The sequence below is a fragment of the Castor canadensis genome, chromosome 13 (assembly GCF_047511655.1).
Source record: "Castor canadensis chromosome 13, mCasCan1.hap1v2, whole genome shotgun sequence".
Lineage (NCBI taxonomy): Eukaryota > Metazoa > Chordata > Mammalia > Rodentia > Castoridae > Castor > Castor canadensis.
This window is the reverse complement of record NC_133398.1, coordinates 10818621-10837339: the sequence shown is the minus strand read 5'-3', so window position 1 is coordinate 10837339 and position 18719 is coordinate 10818621. Positions and strand designations below refer to the sequence as shown.

Sequence of the window (18719 nt, the reverse complement as noted above, 5' to 3'; positions counted from 1 at the left end):
AGAGTTGAGTACCTGAGACTCAAACAAGTAAGCTTGTTTACTATTTGGACTTTATAGAAAAAGTTTATCAACCCCTGCCCTATAAAAATGTTTCTGGAGAAAGGAGATCTTCTCTGGTCGCTGAAGGCTCTATTTCACACCCAACAACTATCTTAAGATATCATACTTGAATCAAGAATCTCTAAATTTGTATTCCAAGAGTCACTAGAATTTGTGTTCCCTGAAAGCAAATTTGGCTGGCTTAAAAAACCTTCACTGTTCCTTAAAATTTAAAAAGTGAGAAAGACTGACTCTTGAAAGCCAAATACATTGTAAATACAGTCAGTGTGGTTTGCTTTATTTCAGTAATAAATTAAGTGAGGGATCTGATGCCTAGTGCAAATAAATAAAGGAAAAGTGCTACATTTAAAACACTATTATTCTAGGTGAAGACTGTACGGGTATGTATAGAAGCTATTGTACTTTTCAGCTGCAGAGAAGACCACATTTTCAAGGTCTTGAGCTAACAATGGGCTGGAAAACCTGGCTTTGCACTATCATCGCCCCTACCCACAAGAGCCTGAGGAAGCAAGGACACAATGACTGACACCGCCTGGCAGGAAAGCTGGGCCAGAGGTTCCGTGGTGGGGGCTAGTCTTTGAGTGATCCCTAGATGACCATACCAGGTTTCTTTAAATCTCACCTGGAGGACAGTGTGGAGCCTGGTGAAGGCTGGTTGCTCTCTGAAGCCCTGTTCCCAGGAGAACTGTGGTCACTGTCACCATGGTTGCTCCAGTGATTGGCTTCTTCTTCAAACTCCTGCCCAGACATGATCCTTTCAATCTCTTCTTCTGATATCTTTACAAAGGAATGGATGTATGTTAGACTGCGTGCTCAAGACATCCTCTGGCCGAGAGCCTGTGGCTCATGCCTGTAATCCTAGCTAAAACAGGACTCAGAGATCAGGAGGATCCTGGTTCAAAGCCAGCTGGGAAAATAGTTCATGAGACCCCATCTTGAAAATACTCAATACTCAATATCAAACAGAATGCATCAAGTTGCCTTGTAAGCATGATGCCCTGAGTTCAAACCTCAGTCCCACCAAAACAAACAAACAAACAAAACACCCTCTGTTCCTTCTTTAGGACTGAGAGCTTCTTTAAGTCTCAGGGGATTCCCAGAGACTACAGATTCCTTCTCCTCTAACCTCCTAGGACAGCTTGGCTTCTTATCTTCCAGCAAGCACCATGGTCTATCATGGCCTTCCCTTTGCCCATGTATCCTACTCTCAAAAGTCCTCTTTGTCCTTAAGTCTATGCTTTTCTCACCCTCGAACACCATTCCTCAATGACAATCCCCTACTTGCCCTTTAAGATCCAATACAAATGCCACTCCCTTACTGAATCTTCCTACCACTGCCTAGATAGAATTTTAAGTCCTTCTATCCACTCAAAAGTCTGTGTATTCTGGGAGAGGATGAACAGCATAGTGGTTCTTCCATCTCAGCATAGTGGTTGAGATATAAATTCTGTAGCTAAACCACTTTTGTTCAAATCCAGGTTCTGCCACTTCTAGTTGTACAGTCTTGGGCAAGCCATTTAACTATATGAACCTAAGTTCCTTCGTCTGTGTGGAAAAAGGAATAATAACCGCTATCTCAATAGGATTCATGTGAGGAGTCAATTAATTAATAGACATCAAATACTCAGGAAAGGGCCTGGCACACAGCAATAATATTGGAAGGACTAATAACAACATTATCATCATCTTTGTTTTTTCTGTTCGTTTTTTATTTTTTAAGATGGAGTAAGCCAGGTGCTGGTGACTCATGCCTGTAATCCTAGTGACTCAGGAGACAGAGATCAAGAGGATTGAGGTTTGAAGCTAGCCCAGGAAAATAGTTTGTGAAACCCTATGTCAAAAACACCTATCACAAAAAAAAGGGTTGGTGAGGTAGCTCAAGGTGTAGGCCCCGAGTTTAAGCCACAGTACCACAAAAAAAAGGACAGGGTCTTGCTATGTTGCCCAGACTTGTCTTGAACTCCTGGGTTCAAGCAATTCTCTCACTTTAGCCTCCCAAGTAGCTGGGACCATAGGTGCATACTACCACAGTGGGCTGTCACTGTTATAAGCAATTATGGTAATATATCATAAAAATATCCTCTGTAAAATCTCTACTTTCACATGGATTTTTTTCTTTTTTTTGTTAACAAAGACATTCCAAAGCCTATTAAATGAAAGTTTAAGAAATTCTAGCCCATATAAGTGAACTTGCACAAGGTCACATTGTGTGCCCATGTCTGGGGAAGAGTTTGGAGAGACCAAAGTATGTAAGTACTCAATCCAGTGCTCTCTATAGAAAGTAAATAAACTTCTATACAGTCTCTAACCTAGGGTTTAGGTCTAACTGGCTACTCTCAGCATACAGAAGAGTCAGTGTTAAGAAGGAGAGGCCAGATGAATTTTCATGTGTTGTTCCTATGGAAACCTGGGAGGACATTATCTCCCAAGCCTATCTGCGTGAAACCTGCATACTCTTTTGTTCCAGTGGCCTCTGAGGGAACCCTGAGCTACCTTGATCATAAACACACATGCATTCAGAACTGGACACCAGCTAGCATGCAGGGCTTGAAGAGAAAACAAGAAATATTTAACTGGTGCATAAATCACTTGAATTACAATAAATTGGAGGAATTGTTTTTTAAAATTCAGTCATGTATACCTAAAAAAACCCTCTACCTTTTATCTTAGTGGGTCCTTAAAACTCAGAAATCATTGTCTGCAGCCTCAGAGATGGTAGTGAGAGCAAGGACAGAACTTGAAGGGCATGGAAAGACTCAGTCTGGGTTTAAACAGCCTGTCCTCATGAAGGCAGCTTACTCTGACTAGGGACTGCACCTGTCTCTCTCTTACTGTGAGCCCCAAGGTGACACTGTGTAATCAGTGATGCACTGAATACATGTTGGGAGTACTTAAACCTGGGTTCAACTATCATTTGTCATTTCCTAGCTGGGTCATTTCAACTCTCTGAGTTTCAGCTTTCTCATCTGTAAAATGAAGACAATGTCACCTTCCTTGTAGCTCATAGTTCTCTTGCAGGATGTTAGAGTAAATAAATACACAGGTTTGAGTCAGACACACTTGGGATGTTATGTTAATCCAAGATAAAGTTATACTGTATAGGTACAGAATAGATGAAAAAATAGAAATACCATTCTTCCTTAAGAATGGTGTTAAGAAGTTACAGTCTCAGCTCTCTCTACCTAACATATCATCCATAAAGAGTTAAAGAACAAAAAGATATCCCCAGAACCAAAAAGTCAAATGCAGGTTTCTCTGAGCATCAGTGCCCTCAACTCTGCAGACACAGAGTCTGAAGATGTAAGGTGCTGAAGAACCCTGGCTCTGTAGCAGAGCCACACAAGGCACTTGAAAAGCACCAGGTACTACTAGGAGGAATTTTTTTCACTGAGGAAGTATTTAAGAATTCCTCTAAATATAGTATACTCTAAGTATTTAGAGTGCATCTAAATATAACAAGGAACACTCACTCTCACCACTTCTATTCAACCCAGTACAAGAAATCCTAGCCTGAGCAATTAAGCAAGATAAAGAATAAAAGGTATCTAAATTGGAAAGAAAGAAGTACATTTACCTTTAGTCACAGATGACCTGACATTATATGTAGAAAACCCTAAAAATTCTATTAGCACTAATAAATGAATCCAGCAAAGTTCTAAGATACAAAACCAACTTACAAAACTCAGTTGTTTTTTTATATTGCCAATGAACAATCTGAAAGAAAATAAAGAAAGTAATTCTATTTAGAGCAGCATCGAAAATAATAAAGTATTTAAACTGGGTGCTAGTGATTCATGCCTATAATCCTAGATACTTGGGAGGCTAAGATTGAGAGGATTATGGTTCAAGGTTAGCCTGGGTAAATAGTTCACAAGACCCCCACCTCTAAAATAACCAGAGCAAAATGGACTGGAGTTCTGACTCAAGAGGTAGAACACCTGCTTTGCATATGCAGAGCCCTGAGTTCAAATTCCAGTCACAATGCCCTCCCCCCAAAAAAATTTAGTAATAAACTTGAGGTAAAAGACTTGTACGCTGAAAACTACAAAAAAATTATTGAAAAAAATTAAAGATACAAACAAGTGTATGGATTGGAAGATCTGATACTGTTAAAATGTAGTATTATCTTAAGCAACCTAAAGATTTAATGCAACAGAAAATCCTAAAAACTCAAAATGGAATCAACACGGACCCCAAATAGCCAAAACAATCTTAAGAAAGAACAAAGCTGAAGGCCTCATACTAGCTGACTTTACAAAGCTAATCAAAACAGTGTACTACTAGCTTAAAGACAGACACAAATATACCAAAAAAATATGGTCAAATGATCTTCAAAAAAGAGGCAAGACTACACAATGGGGAAAAACTTGTCTCTTTTATAAATGGTATTGGAAAAACTATTTTCATATGCAAAAAAATGAAATTGACCCTCTTCTTACACCATACACAAAAATAAACTTAGAATGGATTAAAGATTTAAATATAAGAAGCCCTGAAAATACTAAATCCTTAGAGGAAAACAAAGGAAAAGCTTCAGAGCATTGGTCTTTGCAATGATTTCATGAATAAAACCCCCAAAGCACAGGCAACAAGAACAGAAAGAGACAAGTGGAGCTAAATCAAACTGTGAAGCTTCTGGACAGCCAAGAAAGCAATCTCCATTGTGAGAGTCAGCCTGGGAAATGGGAGGAAAGGAGCTAACATGTAAGGAGTTCTTACAACTCAATAACAAAACATCCAAATAACTCAATTAAAAACTGGGCAAGCCAGAAGCCAATGGCTCACACTTGTAAGCTACTCAGGAGGATGAGGTCAGGAGGATCGTGGTTTGAGGCCAATCCAGGCAAAAAGTTCGAGAGACCCCATCTCAACCAATAAAGCTGGGCATGGCGATGAGCACTTATCACTTTACCAACTGGCAGCTTAAAATAGGAGGATTACAGTTAAGACTGGTCTAGACAAAAAACAAGACCTATCTCCAAAATAACAAGAGCAAAAAGAGATGGAGCCATGGTTCAAGCAGTGAAGGGCCTCCCTAGGAAGCTTGAAGCCCAGAGTTCAAATCCTAATAGTGTCAAAAACGAGAGAAGAAGAAAGAAGAAAAGGGCAAGGGAGCCAAGTGTCCTGCAGAGGCCTACAATTTTGGTGTTCAGAGGCTGAGGCAGAAATTCAAGGATAAACTGGCTACACAGTGAGATGCTATCTCAAAAAAGGAAAAAGACCAGGCGTGCTGGCTCACAACTATAATCCCAGCTGCTGGGGAGGTGGACAATGGGAGGACTAAGGACTGAAGTTAGCCTGGGCAAACAGGGAGAGCCCAACTCAACAAAAGAGCTGGGCACACTAGTGCATGCCTGTGATCCCAGCTAAGCAGGAAGTGTAAATGGGAAGACTGAAGTCTAGATGAGTTCAGGGAGGTTTGGGGCGGGGGTGAGGAGGTGGGCAGGCTGGGGGGGACGGACACAACAAGACCCTCTCTGAAAAATAACTAAAGCAAAAAGGGCTGGAGGGTGTGTGTCTTGAGAAGTGGTAGAGCACTTACCTAGCAGTATCAGGCCCTGAGTTCAAAGCCCCAAACCATACACACAAAGACAAAAAAAAAAAAAAAAAAAAAAAGATTTGTGTGTGTGTGTGGAACAACAGACTATTTCTCCAAAGACAAATGATCAACAGGTATAGGAAAAGCTGCTCAACACCACTAATCATCAGAGAAATGCAAGTCAAAACTATGAGATACTCACACCTGTCAAGATATCCATTATTAAAACAAGGGCTGGACATGGCTCATGTGTTAGAGCACTTGCCCAGTAAACTCAAGACCCTGAGTTCAAACCCCAGTACTGCTGAAGAAACAGGAAACAACACATGCTGACAAGGTAAAGAGATCGAACCCTGTGTACTATTGGTGGGCACTAGGAAAACAGTATGGTAGTTCCTTAAATATTAAGGTTCTTCGTTGGACAAGGTGGCTCATGCCTATAATCCCAGTTGTTCAGATGTTGGAGATCAGGAGGATTGATGGTCAAGGCCAACCCAGGCAAAAAGTTAGCGACACTGCCTTTTAACCAAGAGGTAGGCATGGTGCTCATCTGTCATCCCATTTACATAGGAAGCATAAATAGAAGAACTGTGGTCCAAGTGGCCCAGGCAAAAACTCCAGACCCTATCCTGAAAATAACTAAAGCAAAAAGAACCAGGGCATGGCTCAAGTAGTAGAGGGTCTACCTAGGACAAATTTTTCATGATTCTACTCTCTGACGTATCTAACCTACTCAAAACTTTCAGAAGAAGAAAGCGGAACCGTGGTTGCTAGGGCTAGGGAGAAGGGGAAGAATGTGGAATTGTTCAGTGGACAGTTTCAGGGTTGCAAGAGGAGAAATGTCTAGAGACCTGCTGTATAATAATGTGCATATAGTTAGTGACACTGTATTGTATACTTAAAATTTGTCAGGTAGGTCATATGTTCCATGTTTTTTACTTTTTAAAATGTAAAGAGCAGCTGTTAGTCCAGACTGAAATAAATTATTATTATATATATATATATTTTTTGAGTAGGACTGGAGTTTGAACTCAGGGCTTTGTCCTCGTAAAGTAGGCGCTGTACCACTTGAGTCACATCTCCAGTCCATTCTTCTCTGGTCATTTTGGAGATAGAGTCTCTCAAACTTTGCAGGGCTGGCCTAGAACATCAATCCTCTTGATTTCAGCACCCCAAGTAACTTGGATTATAGCCTAAGGCACTGGCACTAGGCAAAAATACATCAGTTTTTAAGAGCTATGTATGCGGCTGACGGGTGGAGCACCTGCCTAGTAAGTGTGAGGCCCTGAGTTCAAACTCCCATGCCACCAAAACAAACAAACAAAAAAAACCTTAATATCTAAGAGCTATAATATGACTTCAGTAACAAGAATAAAAATGTTTGGGTGAAAAAAAGAATATGGCAAAGTTGGGAGTCTTATGATTGAGTGCATACTGTACCAGGCTCATATGACAGAAAATGTCTCATACATTGTCTGTGAGCTCCTACCTTTCTCCTACTTCTTCCCACATTCAATTGGAGAAATTCTATTACTATACCTATGGACTACGTCTTGAATTTATCCTCTCCTCTCAATCTGCACTGCCATTTCCTTATTAGCACTATCTCTAGGACTGGACTTTTATAAAACCCTTTAACCATTCTTTTTCTCAGTATCACTCAGCCTCATTCTGTTCTTCACGAACTAGTTCCACTGCCAGAATTTTTATAAAATGCTAATCTGTATTTGACCCTCTCCCTACTAACATCATTTAGTTGTTGCCTCTTTGTCCACACTAAACATTCTTAAGGCCTGGTCCTGGCACACTAGTGTGCTGAGGGATTCACTTGATGGGTGGTCCTAAGTAGATCCAATTCTCTACCCTCCTGAGGTTCTTCTGATGGCAGGGAAGAACAAGGGTTCTTACTACAAAGGCCTTACTAAGAGCCATAGTCAAGGATGGTTGAAGGCCACTCGTTAGAGAACTGATTCCAAATTCAAGGTATCTGACTTACCTCCTGCCTCTCTACTCCGTGTGCCTAATGCTGCAGCCTCACTGAACTAACTCCTTGGCATAACTTAAAGATTTATCAGCTGATTTTCCTCCTCCAAGACTCAAACTTTGCCATCTTGAGGAAGCTTTCCCTGAGTGTCTCCAATCCGCAAAAAGAACAGAAGCCCTGACACTTGCATTCAGGAAGGATGGTCGCCCTGGGTATGCTCTGTTATCTCTCCCTGTACTATGGTGTCTGTTTATAGACTGACTTCACAGTAGACAGCCTGGCAGAGTGGGAACATAGTGAATACTTGTGGGAATGAGTGGGGTATTATTATTCCTACTCTACAAATAAGGTAATGAACATTCTGCTGATACAGCTTTAGATAAAATGAACAGCAAGGTAATCTTGCTGATTTCTGCCAGGCAGTTATCTACAACCTTAAGTGATTGACAAAAACATTTCTCTGGATAGTTCAGAACCAGAACTGAGTTCACTGTCTATGAAATCCTTTGGGTTGAGGGATCACAGAAAGCTTCAGTCATTAACGTATGAATTCAAGATGGTCACAGAACTTTCACATCCACGCTGTAAAAAGCCGCTTTCAGGAGAACAAAAGCAATGGTGACTTCTTCTGGCCACGAAGGGCCAAGGTGAGCAGCTGCTGGAGCACGGGAGCCCCAGGCTTCCACCATGGACCGAGAGCGGCTCAGAACTCACCTGGACGGGCCCAATGCTCTTATTCCGGCCTCCAGGCATGCCATCTTCTCGGATAGCTGAAAGGGAATTAAGTCAAGACAGTCAGAATTAAGCTCAAGAAGTTTATGCACAATAAGAGAACTTATTTGGCCAAAAGTGTAAGACACTAAAATGGTGAAGCCAAGATTACAGCACAATTCTTTCTGGACCCAAAGCACATATTCCACTTTTGCAGGATTACCTCCATAGGCAGTAGATACTTTTGGCTCCGAAAGGCAGTGGATACATATTACACATACTGCTCAACATGGCAGAATTGTTAACTAGTCCCATAGTTCCAGATATTTCACCAGGAGTATGCATCTTGAAGGCCTTGGCAAATTTTAGGGGCGGTAGGGGTATATGTGTGGTGGGGCAGATGAAGAGAATATTTTCATTTTTAAATAAAGTATTTTTTATTCCAAGACTTAGTTTAAGTCTAATTTGTAGGAACAGGGAATTTTGTTTTGATTTGTTTTTGTGTTATTAGAGACAACCCAGGGTCCTGCACATGAGGCTCTGCCTCTGAGTTTTATCCTCAGTCCTTGGAGAATGGGTATTTTGTTTTAAACTTTTTAAAAATTAATCAGAACTGTGATCTCACTGGTTCCTCCTTGCAAAGTAGAGTTCTCTGAAGTTGAAGGAGCTTACTTAGCATTTTCTTACTATACAAAACATCCTTGAAATAGTACAAGCCTTACTAGGAACTAGTAATAATATTATCATCACTGTTATAGGAGCACTTAATATGCAGGCACAGAGAAGGAAGTCCCAATTTGCAATTAAAGTAGGACGCTGCTTCAGGCAAAGGCTTCTGGAAAAGATAACTTTGAACTAAGTGTTTTTGGTGTTACTGGGATTTGACTCAGGACCTCATCCTTGCTAGGCAGGCCCTCTACCACTTGAGCCACTCCAACCAGCCCTTTTTTGTGTTGGGTATTTTCAAGATAGGGTCTCGAGAACTGTTTTTGCTTGGGGTGGCTTCAAACCACGATCCTCCAGCTCTCCGCCTCCTGAGTAGCTAGGATTACAGGCATGGGCCACTGGTGCCCGGATGGAACCGAGTCTTAAAGGATGAGGATGATTTAGGAAAGCAGTAAGAGTACTCCAGAGGTTGAGTGAATTGTATACAAAAAAAAAATCTTCAAGATGAAAGTAAGAATGGACTGTTATTTCTGGGGACTCATAAGTAAGGAAGATGAGTTATGGGTGGGAAACAGCGAAGAGGCTGCAGAGGCCAAATGGGGCTGGATCATAAAGAGCCTAGAACACCAGGCTAACAGTGTGGATGTTAGCTGAGAAGCCTGGAGACAAGCAGGAATGCAGGGGAGTGATATGGTCACACTGGCATTTTTAAAAAATCTTTGTGACAGCCACTGTGAAAGGTGACTTGAAGGAGGTAATGTTTATAATGACAGAGAGAGCAAGTGTGGCTACCCACCACCACCAAAATAAAACAAGAACATAATCTTACGAGTCCTCGGGGTTAGGGTGGTTGCCTCAAAAGATGAAGGCTCCCAAAATGACATGTAGTTTTTTGTAGTAACTGAAAAGCTGACAGGAAGTCCATTTTCCTTCAAGTAGACATCATTCTTGTGTCCTTGGAAGATTTTACACTTCAAAATCAGACAAGTTTGGGTCTAAATCTTGCCTCATCTGTGTAAATGCAGACAAATTTCTTTTTTTTCTTTTGGTGACCGTACTGGGGTTTGAACACAGGGTCTTGAGCTTTCTAGGCAAGTGCTCTTCCACTACAGCCACGCCTCCAGCCCTTTTTTGCTTTAGTTATTTTTTGAATAGGGTCTCTCACTTTTGCCCAGGGCTAGACTCAAGACTGGAATCCTCCTGACGTCTGCCTCTAGAGTAGCTAAGATTATAGGGGTAAACCACTGCACCTGGCTCAGACAAATTTATTTACCCTCTAAACCTCAGGTTTCTGGAGAGTAAAGAAGGGATACTGGTACTTGTCAAATTATATAAAACAGTATAGCTAAAACATCAAGCCTGGAGCCTGGCACAGAAACCTGATACTCAATAACAATTTCTTCTCTCTCCAACCTCTTTTCTCTGAATGTAGGGGTTGAGCAAACCAAGTTTCCATACTCAACTTTGCAAGAGTCTTATATGTTCACATGTCAAATGGAGACAACATAGTCTGTTCTATAAGCCTGCTGTGAATTTGGAGTGTGAAACATAAATGGCTTATATTAAAACTAGATATATGCTGTTGTCTGGAAGTCTCTTTCAATCTAATTTCAAGTTCTAAAAATCTTTAAAATCCCTTCCTTGCTTTCCAGGGTCAGTGACAATCTTCAGTCACTTCCTATTCCAATAATGTCATCTCATGTGTCTTGGCTTCAGCTCACAGCTACAGAGCGAAGACTTATTGCTGGCAGGTACAACACTGTCCACTTCTGCTGACAGCTCACGCTCATTGTCCTGAGGAAAGAAGTAAACATGCTTTACTTTTTTGTTTAAAGAACACAAATCTGGGCTGGTGGATTGGCTCAAGTGGCAAAGTGCCTGCCTAGTGAGCATGAGGCTCTGAGTTGAAATCCCAGTACCGCCCAAAACAAACAAAACCCCACAAATCTTAAAGATCTACATTTTGCCAATTTCTTGAAATTGAAAAGCTCATGTTCTCTCTCAAGCCCACATGGAATAAGGAACTCAGAGATGATAGGTGTGGACTATGGGTTAGATACTTAAGTGGAAATTAGTATCATTCCCACTCAAGAGCTGGTGTCTAAGGCTCAAAGAGAAGAAGCATTTTCCTTAAGGAGACAGAAACTAAACATCAGAATCAGGGTTGGAATTCAGACTATGAAACTCTAAGACCAGGCATCTTTCAAATACCAGTGTCTCCCATTATGTGTACCTGTCCTATTGGAAAAATGCAAGATTCTTTTAGTTAATTCCAGACATTTGTGTGGCGGGGGGGGGGGGGCGGGGGGCCGCTGGGGGGATTGATGGAGGACCCTTTGCATTCGAGGCCAATGCTGTACCAATGAGCTTCAGCCCAGCCCCTTATAACCCATCTGTGTTTATTCTAATGTGCATGAAAATAATCATTTTTTCACTCACTGAAGTGATAAATTCCCTTTGAAAATTAATGTTAATCTTTTAACTATACTGCTTTAAAAATTTTATATAACATTTTCATATATATTATATATTTTCTATACTATGTATTACATACAATAGGAGTTGTATAGGGGGTTTTATTGTGACATTTCCATATATGCTTACAATGTATTTTGGTTGGGTTCACCTTCACCATCATTCTCCTTCCCCCTACTTAAAACAATTTCAACAGGTTTCATTGTTATGTTTTCACACAAGTCCCCTCCCACTAGGGCCTCCCCCTAATGGATTGTTTTACATTCCGTGCTTTATCTTTTCGAGTGTATATTCATTGATTAAAGGGTTTCCGTGGTATTTCACCTGGGAGTAACTACTTTCAGCAGATTATCGCCCTTTATGCTTCTCTTATGTTTTATCCCCTTCCCCCTATTATTCAACAGCTTTGGCTGAATAACAAAGAATAAAAATAATAAAGAAGACTTTAAGAGCTGGGTGCCAATGCCTACTTAGGAGGCTGAGACTGGGAGGCTCATAGTTTGAGGCCAGCCCTGGGCAACAGTTGGTGAAACCCTCATCTCCGAAATGGGCTGGAGGCGTGGCTCAAGCAGTAGATCGATCACCTGCTTTGCAAACACAAAGCACTGAGTTCAAACCCTAATTCAACAACAATAACAACAACAAAAATTCAAGCATGGTAGTGAATATGTGAAGCAGAAATTGGGAGGGTCATGGTTCAAGGCAAACCTGGGCAAAATTTATTGAGACTCTATCTCAAATTTAGTGAGACCCTATCTCAACAAACAAGCTGGATGTGGTGATGCAATACCTGTAATCTCAGCTGGGTGGGAGGCATGGTCTAGGCTAGCCCTGGGTAAAAATATGAGCTCCTACATGAAAAAAATAACTAAAGAAAAAAGAGCTGGTGGCATAGATCAAGTGACAGAGTCCCTATCTAGCAGGCATGAGACCTTGAGTTCAAATTCCAGTACTCTCCCTCCCCATTAGAATATAAAGTAAACAATAGTACTGATTTAGTCAGAAATGATAAAAATCTGTCAATATGGCATGAAATTGCCTGAAAAATTACATGGTGTTATACTGCCTCATATAGTAGCAGGGAGGAGGGGACGACATAGCAGGGAAATAAGAGAACTTGAATGTGAGGAAGGTCACATAGCACTGAGGGTGAAGTAGTCATTAGAGATGCATGCAATCCATGCCCCTTGATCTGAAACTATGCTTGTTACAAGAACAGGTTTTCAGCAGGACTTACAGTCTTTCTACAGTGACCTACATGGTTGTTACACGAGTACCTCTGCCTCACCTCTTGTCCTAGCTTAAGAGAACAGTGCCAGCCATGGTTTTTCTATCTGCTCAAAAGCAGCAGATATGCCTACTGTTGCATACCCAGAAACCAGAAACCCGAGGAAGACGTCACACTGCACCACAGCCCTGCTGCTTCTCTCTGGCCTAAAAACTAAGTCTAAGCTGCTTGGCCTGGCTTTCTCTAGTTCCTGTGTGATTCCCACCCACATCTCTACACTCTCTCTACACAAAACCATTTGCCAGGCCTGAACATGCATGTCATGTGGTCTCACATAGATTTGAACTACATATGCTGCCTCTACTCAAAAAAACAAAAACAAAACAAAACAAAACCCTTTAAAGTAGTAGAGAATCTGGTACCACCACCTTACCCAGGTGATATCACCTCAACCATGGAATTCAAGTTAGCATCAGCAATGGTGGGACAACCTTGTATCACTGCTTTTGAGATGATGTGCTAAGAATACAAAACTGTTTGTGTGAATTCTTCCCAACAATAAGGAACCTGAATCTAATCCTGAGGAAACGGACAAGCCCAAGTTGAGGAGTATTTTACAAAGTAAATTTCCTATTTGCTTCAAAATCAACAATGTTATTAAAGCCAAAGAAAAGGTGAGGAACCATTTCAGACTAAAGAGACATAAAAAAATAAATGTATGGTATGATCCTAGATTAGCTCCTTGATGAAAAAACAATTCAATTGCTATAAAGGACATTTGGATGATTGCCGACAGTTGAATTAGGCCTGCAATTAGAGAGTAGGATTTCATCATGTTAAATGTCCTGATTTTGGTACAGTTCTGTGGTCTTACTTCCAAGTGGCTAGCGTACACACATGTGCACATGCGCACACAGTGCGAACAGTGTGAGCATGAGAACACAAGCAAAGAGAGTGATAAAATAAATGGGGCCAAATGTTAGCAACTGGTGAATTTGTTTGAAGACTAAGTAAAGTTCTACTGTTACAAAATTTCTGTAAGTATGAAATCATGTTAAAGTTTGAAATCTTAGCCCTTTAAGTTTATAAGGAGCCTGAACTTTGATTTCTTCAAGATTCTGCTCAGTCCTCCTCCTCTGAGATTTCTCAGTGCTCCCCTCAGGCCTCTGTGCTGCATCCTAGGGTGCATTTTATTCAATGCCAGAGGATCACTGTCTCAAAATGCCATTCTGCAAGCATCACCTATTCTAAGGAAGAAGCTTTCCTTGATTTTTTTAACTTTTTGTTGTTGTTTTCAGGCAGAATTTTGAATTCGAGGTACTCCTGAGCACTGGGATTACAGATGTGTACCATAATGCCTGGCTAACTGTAACTTTTGAACTAATTACTGTAATTAGCAAGTTGAGACACAAAGTTAAGGAATTATTAATTTTTTCAAATAATTACTTAATTGACATGGAATCCCAATATAGATTCTCTCAACAGATTTCTGCCCCCATACTTCTTGCTATGGCCCTCCATCCCAGTCAATTCATCCTATCAGGAAGCAGCCCATTACTGGGTTATCTGCTGGGAGACACAGAGAAAGAAAAGCAGAGAGTACCAAAGGCTGTGGAAACACAGGAGGGTCATCTGGAAGGGTATATGTGTCAGCAAAGACCTCTTAGAGATGTTACAAATAAAAGTTGAGTCTTGAAAGAAAAGTACACAATAATTAGTCACATGAAGAGAGTGGTAAAACATTCCAGGAAGATGAAACCACATGTGCAAACCTCTTAAAACATGGACTGTTTGGAGAAGTGGGTTGGAATGCAGATTGTGATGAGAAACAGCCCTAGGTGAAGGGAAGGGATGAAGTGGCTGATGCCTTGAAAATCACTGTAAGGAGCTAACTTTATTCTGAAGATTGCAACATGGGTATGAGGGTTCATGTCAGGGCACTGGGGGATCCCTGAGGACAGACAGACAGGGCTCAGCCACCACTTAGCACTCTTCTTTAGCGCTCATTTAATGCCTTACTAATTAATTTCCCAATCAGTCAACTTTTAGGAAAGATATTTAGTTCTCTCGGGAAGGAGGACAACAGAGGGCTGGCTCACAGACAGCATCAATCACAGTGGCAGCACATTTTTTTAAAGTTATTTTGTAAAATGTTGAGGTAAGGTTACACTTTGACAGAAGAGTTGCAAAAAACAATATGGGGTTTCTACTTACTCTACACCTAGGTTTTCCCTTCTGTGAATACTTTACATCCATAGACTATTTTTCAAAACTAAGAAATTAACTGTGGTACAAGACTATTAACCAAAGAAGTAAAGACTTTATTTGGATTTCTACAGTTGCTCTTCTTAGCTCTTTTTTTGTGCTCAGAGGCCAATCCAGGATCCCACACTGCATTTAGTAGCAATGTCTCCATAAGTCTTCTCCATTCTTTTACAGTTCTATAGTCTTTGCTTATCTTCTGTGACCTTGACACTTTTCAAGAGTATCTTATAGAATGTCAGTTATGTTGAAAAATGCCCCTCAATATGGACTTTTCTGATTTCTCATTATTAGACCAAGAACGAATGTAGTTCTCTGTGTGTATATACCCGTGCCTTCTCAGCCTATCATCAGGTGTATATAAAGTCAATGTTTTACTAGTGATAACCTTAACTGCTTGACTAACGTACATCTCAGCTGAAACTATTTTTCCCCTTTGCAATCACTAAATATGTTCAGACTATACAAATATTCTGTTTTTGTTTAAACCAATGCTCACTTATGTTGGCATCTATCAGTGGTCTTGCCCAAAGCAGTTAGTACTGTGGTGTTCTAACAATGATTTTCTATTTCCTTCATGCCTTCTACATTTAGTCACTGGAAGGTTTGTCACTTCTGTTTATTTACTCGGATTTTTTTAAAAGTATGAACATATGTATATTTTATTTCTGGGATTATAAAGTAATACTAGAATTATTCTGCTGGCCAAGTTGTTCCAACTTTGGCCACTTGAAGCTCTTTCAGGGTAAGTTCTGAGCCCGTTTGATGTATTTTCTTTTCTTTTTTTTTTAAGGACTTCCTAATTTTCTGGCACCACAAGATACTCCAAACTAATTTCATATTTTCCCTATTGCAGTCCTGAAATCAACTAGTCCCTTGGAATCCTAATTCCTTTTATTGATATTTAGAAGAAAAGATCTCAGTGCTAGGTGTGCTTGTGGCAACTAGCACCACTTCTAGTCTCTCATAATGGCTAGAACTTGGAAATCCATGAATGCATACTAACTCATGTACTCACACACCTGTGTTCCTCCTCCCTCCCTTCTATCCACTTTTCTTAAACAAGAGTCCCACATTGATACTGATTCATTCTAGTCTCCCCCTTTCCTGATTTGTAACTTCTTTCTCTGATATTCAAAACCTGATCCTCATTATCTATAATATATTTACTTCTTCAACTACAGTGTGCAATTAAAGTAGGGACAGAATTCCTAACACATAGCCTTGACACAAACAAATTTTACAAACTAGGGTACTTTATTTGTCTTTGACCTTAAAATATAGTCAAAACATTGTTTTCTAAGGTCAGTTCCTTTCCTCTTTATCCCCCTCAATGTGTTTATGTGATTCATTTTAATACCAATTAGATTAATTCATCATCACAGCATGTACTGGATCTCTTCACCACCCCCCACTCCTACTCTACCACATCCTAGTTGATTAAAATTAGTTTTCATATCCAGAAAAACTTACTTTTTTGTGGTATATAGTTTTATGGGTTTTGATGAATGCACAGAATTGTGCATCAGCCACCACAGTTCCATACAGAATACCTCTCATGGTGACTGTGATTTTAGCCCGGCTTTCTCAGCATCAACCAGAAGGTGGCAGGGTTTCTCTTTGAGAAGCAGCCTCCACTGGGCAATGGAGCCAGCCTGCTAATCCTGAAATTCCATGTGTCATGTTCTCCAGGATATGTTTAGAGGAGTTACAAGGTTAAGTTTTTTCTTCTTAAAACAGGTGAGTTTGCAGGAAATCAATGTGAGTCAATGCCCTGTATAGCTATCCTTATCTCAACCAGCAAAACCCCTTGTTCCTTCCTATTATTGCTTATACTCTCTCTTCAACAAAATTAGAGATAAGGGCAAAATAGTTTCTGCTGGGTATTGAGGGGGGGAGCGGGAGGGGGTGGAGTGGGTGGTAAGGGAGAGGGTGGGGGCAGGGGGGAGAAATGACCCAAGCCTTGTATGCACATATGAATAATAAAAGAAAAATGAAAAAAAAAAAAAAAACAGGTGAGTTTGGCTGGAAGCCTCAGAAATCTTACACTCCAACTAAATAACCAGGATGATACAGTCAATACGGTATCTAGGAACAGCTGAAGTGGTACAGTGCCTGCCTAGCAAGAATGAGGCCCTAAATTCAAGCCCCGGTACCACCAAAAAGATCACAATAGCCCACCAAGATTATGGCATGTCAAAAGATGTTTTAGTTTCTTCCACATCTCTCACCTGTAATATGTCTTTTCCCCTCCTCCAGATGCTCTGCACCTTTTTAGTGTTTCTAAAACCTTTCTAGGTGGGCTTTCTGCTTCTCCTACCCCAATACAGCCTTCAAACCTGCCATCCATATTAATCTTTATTAGAATGTTAGTCTGTTCATGTCATCTCAGGAAGGAAGCTTCCTAATAAACCCAAATTCTTCACCAAACTTCTAACACAGACTTCTAAACATGCCGAGCTTCTGAATATGCGTGGTTCTAAAAAAAAAAAAAAAAAATCCTATTATCCTATTCAGAGAACCTTCTGCCTCATGCCTTTCCATTTATGGTTCTGTTTTTTTTTTTTTTTTTGGATGGCACTGGGGTTTGAACTCAGTCCTCATGCCTTCCAGGCAGGTGCTCTACCACTTGAGCCACTCCACCAGTCCATGCCTTTCCATTCAAATTCCTACTTATTATCATCATTCCTTGAAAAACTAGTGGGACATATTAATGCCAGTTACCTGGAGTCCTGTAACACAGGGCCTATGCATGCACGTGCATAGGAACCTTAACATTATACCAGTCTCTCCAACAGAGACTGGAAGAGTTCTGCCAACAGGAAGTGAGCCACATTCATTTTCAGGTTATGAGTACACAGTATAAGGCCTGCCATATAGTTCAGGCTTGGGAAATTAATAACTCTAGAATACAATAACCGACACAAATGCACAGTGATGGGTGAAGGGTGGGAAGCAAGAGTCTTGAGCATCACTCACCTTTCCGGTTCATCCCCATCTGGAGGCATTTGAGTAGGCGACAGTACTGGCACCTGTTCCTCTGCTTCCGAGACATGACACAGTTCTTGTCACGACTGCACCGATATACCCGTTTGTTGCAAATACTCCGCTTGAAAAACCCTTTGCAGCCCTCACAGGAGATGATCCCATAGTGCAAACCTGTAGCACGGTCCCCACAAATAAGACAGGTTCGTTGTTCAGTTCGATCATCTGGAACAGAAACTGAACATGTCCAAGTTAGAGCACAGTAGAAATAATGGCTTTAAATCTACAGTTCCTAAAACAGGCAACTCTGCTCTGGGTAGATAAAGACCACAGCCAACTTCAGGCTAACTGGGAAACAGGGAATTTGGGAGAAGATGTGGAATCTTTGTCCTAGGACTAGATCCACAGGCAGCTAGCTACCATAAACATGACCTATATTCTTTTTAAAATGAACTCATATACCTTCCCATGTATACTTGGATTAATATCCAAGTCAAAAACCTAGAAATATCTTTGATTACTCCCTCTCCCTTCTCTTCATCCACAGCCCACCAGTGTCACCCTGTGGAAAGATGGTAAAGATTATTGACTATTTATGTAAATGCCTAGCTATACATGCTATACACCCAATAAATGATAGCTGTAATTGCTAATGAGTGAAGAAGTCTAAACCATGCCCAGTAAGCTAGCCACCAATCAAACAACAGATATTTATGAAGCAACTATTCTATTCCAGACACTCTTCCAAGACATGAATACAACTGTGAACAAAAGTCCCTGGTAGTAGGCTTGAGTATGTAACCCAGAGC

At 40.7% G+C, this 18719-nt stretch overlaps 1 protein-coding gene across 3 annotated transcripts in view; it reads right to left on the bottom strand.

Moving 5' to 3' along the window:
- Positions 1-18719, bottom strand: part of Nr6a1 (nuclear receptor subfamily 6 group A member 1) — a 209277-nt gene that overhangs the window by 17994 nt on the left and 172564 nt on the right. For all 3 annotated transcript variants that reach the window (XM_074053226.1, XM_074053227.1, XM_074053228.1), the window contains 3 exons: positions 17905-18147; positions 8298-8353; positions 683-837 (listed from right to left, as the gene is read on the bottom strand). In XM_074053226.1, coding sequence (XP_073909327.1) covers positions 683-837; positions 8298-8353; positions 17905-18147 — 454 coding nt within the window. The remainder of the gene's footprint in view (positions 1-682; positions 838-8297; positions 8354-17904; positions 18148-18719) is intronic.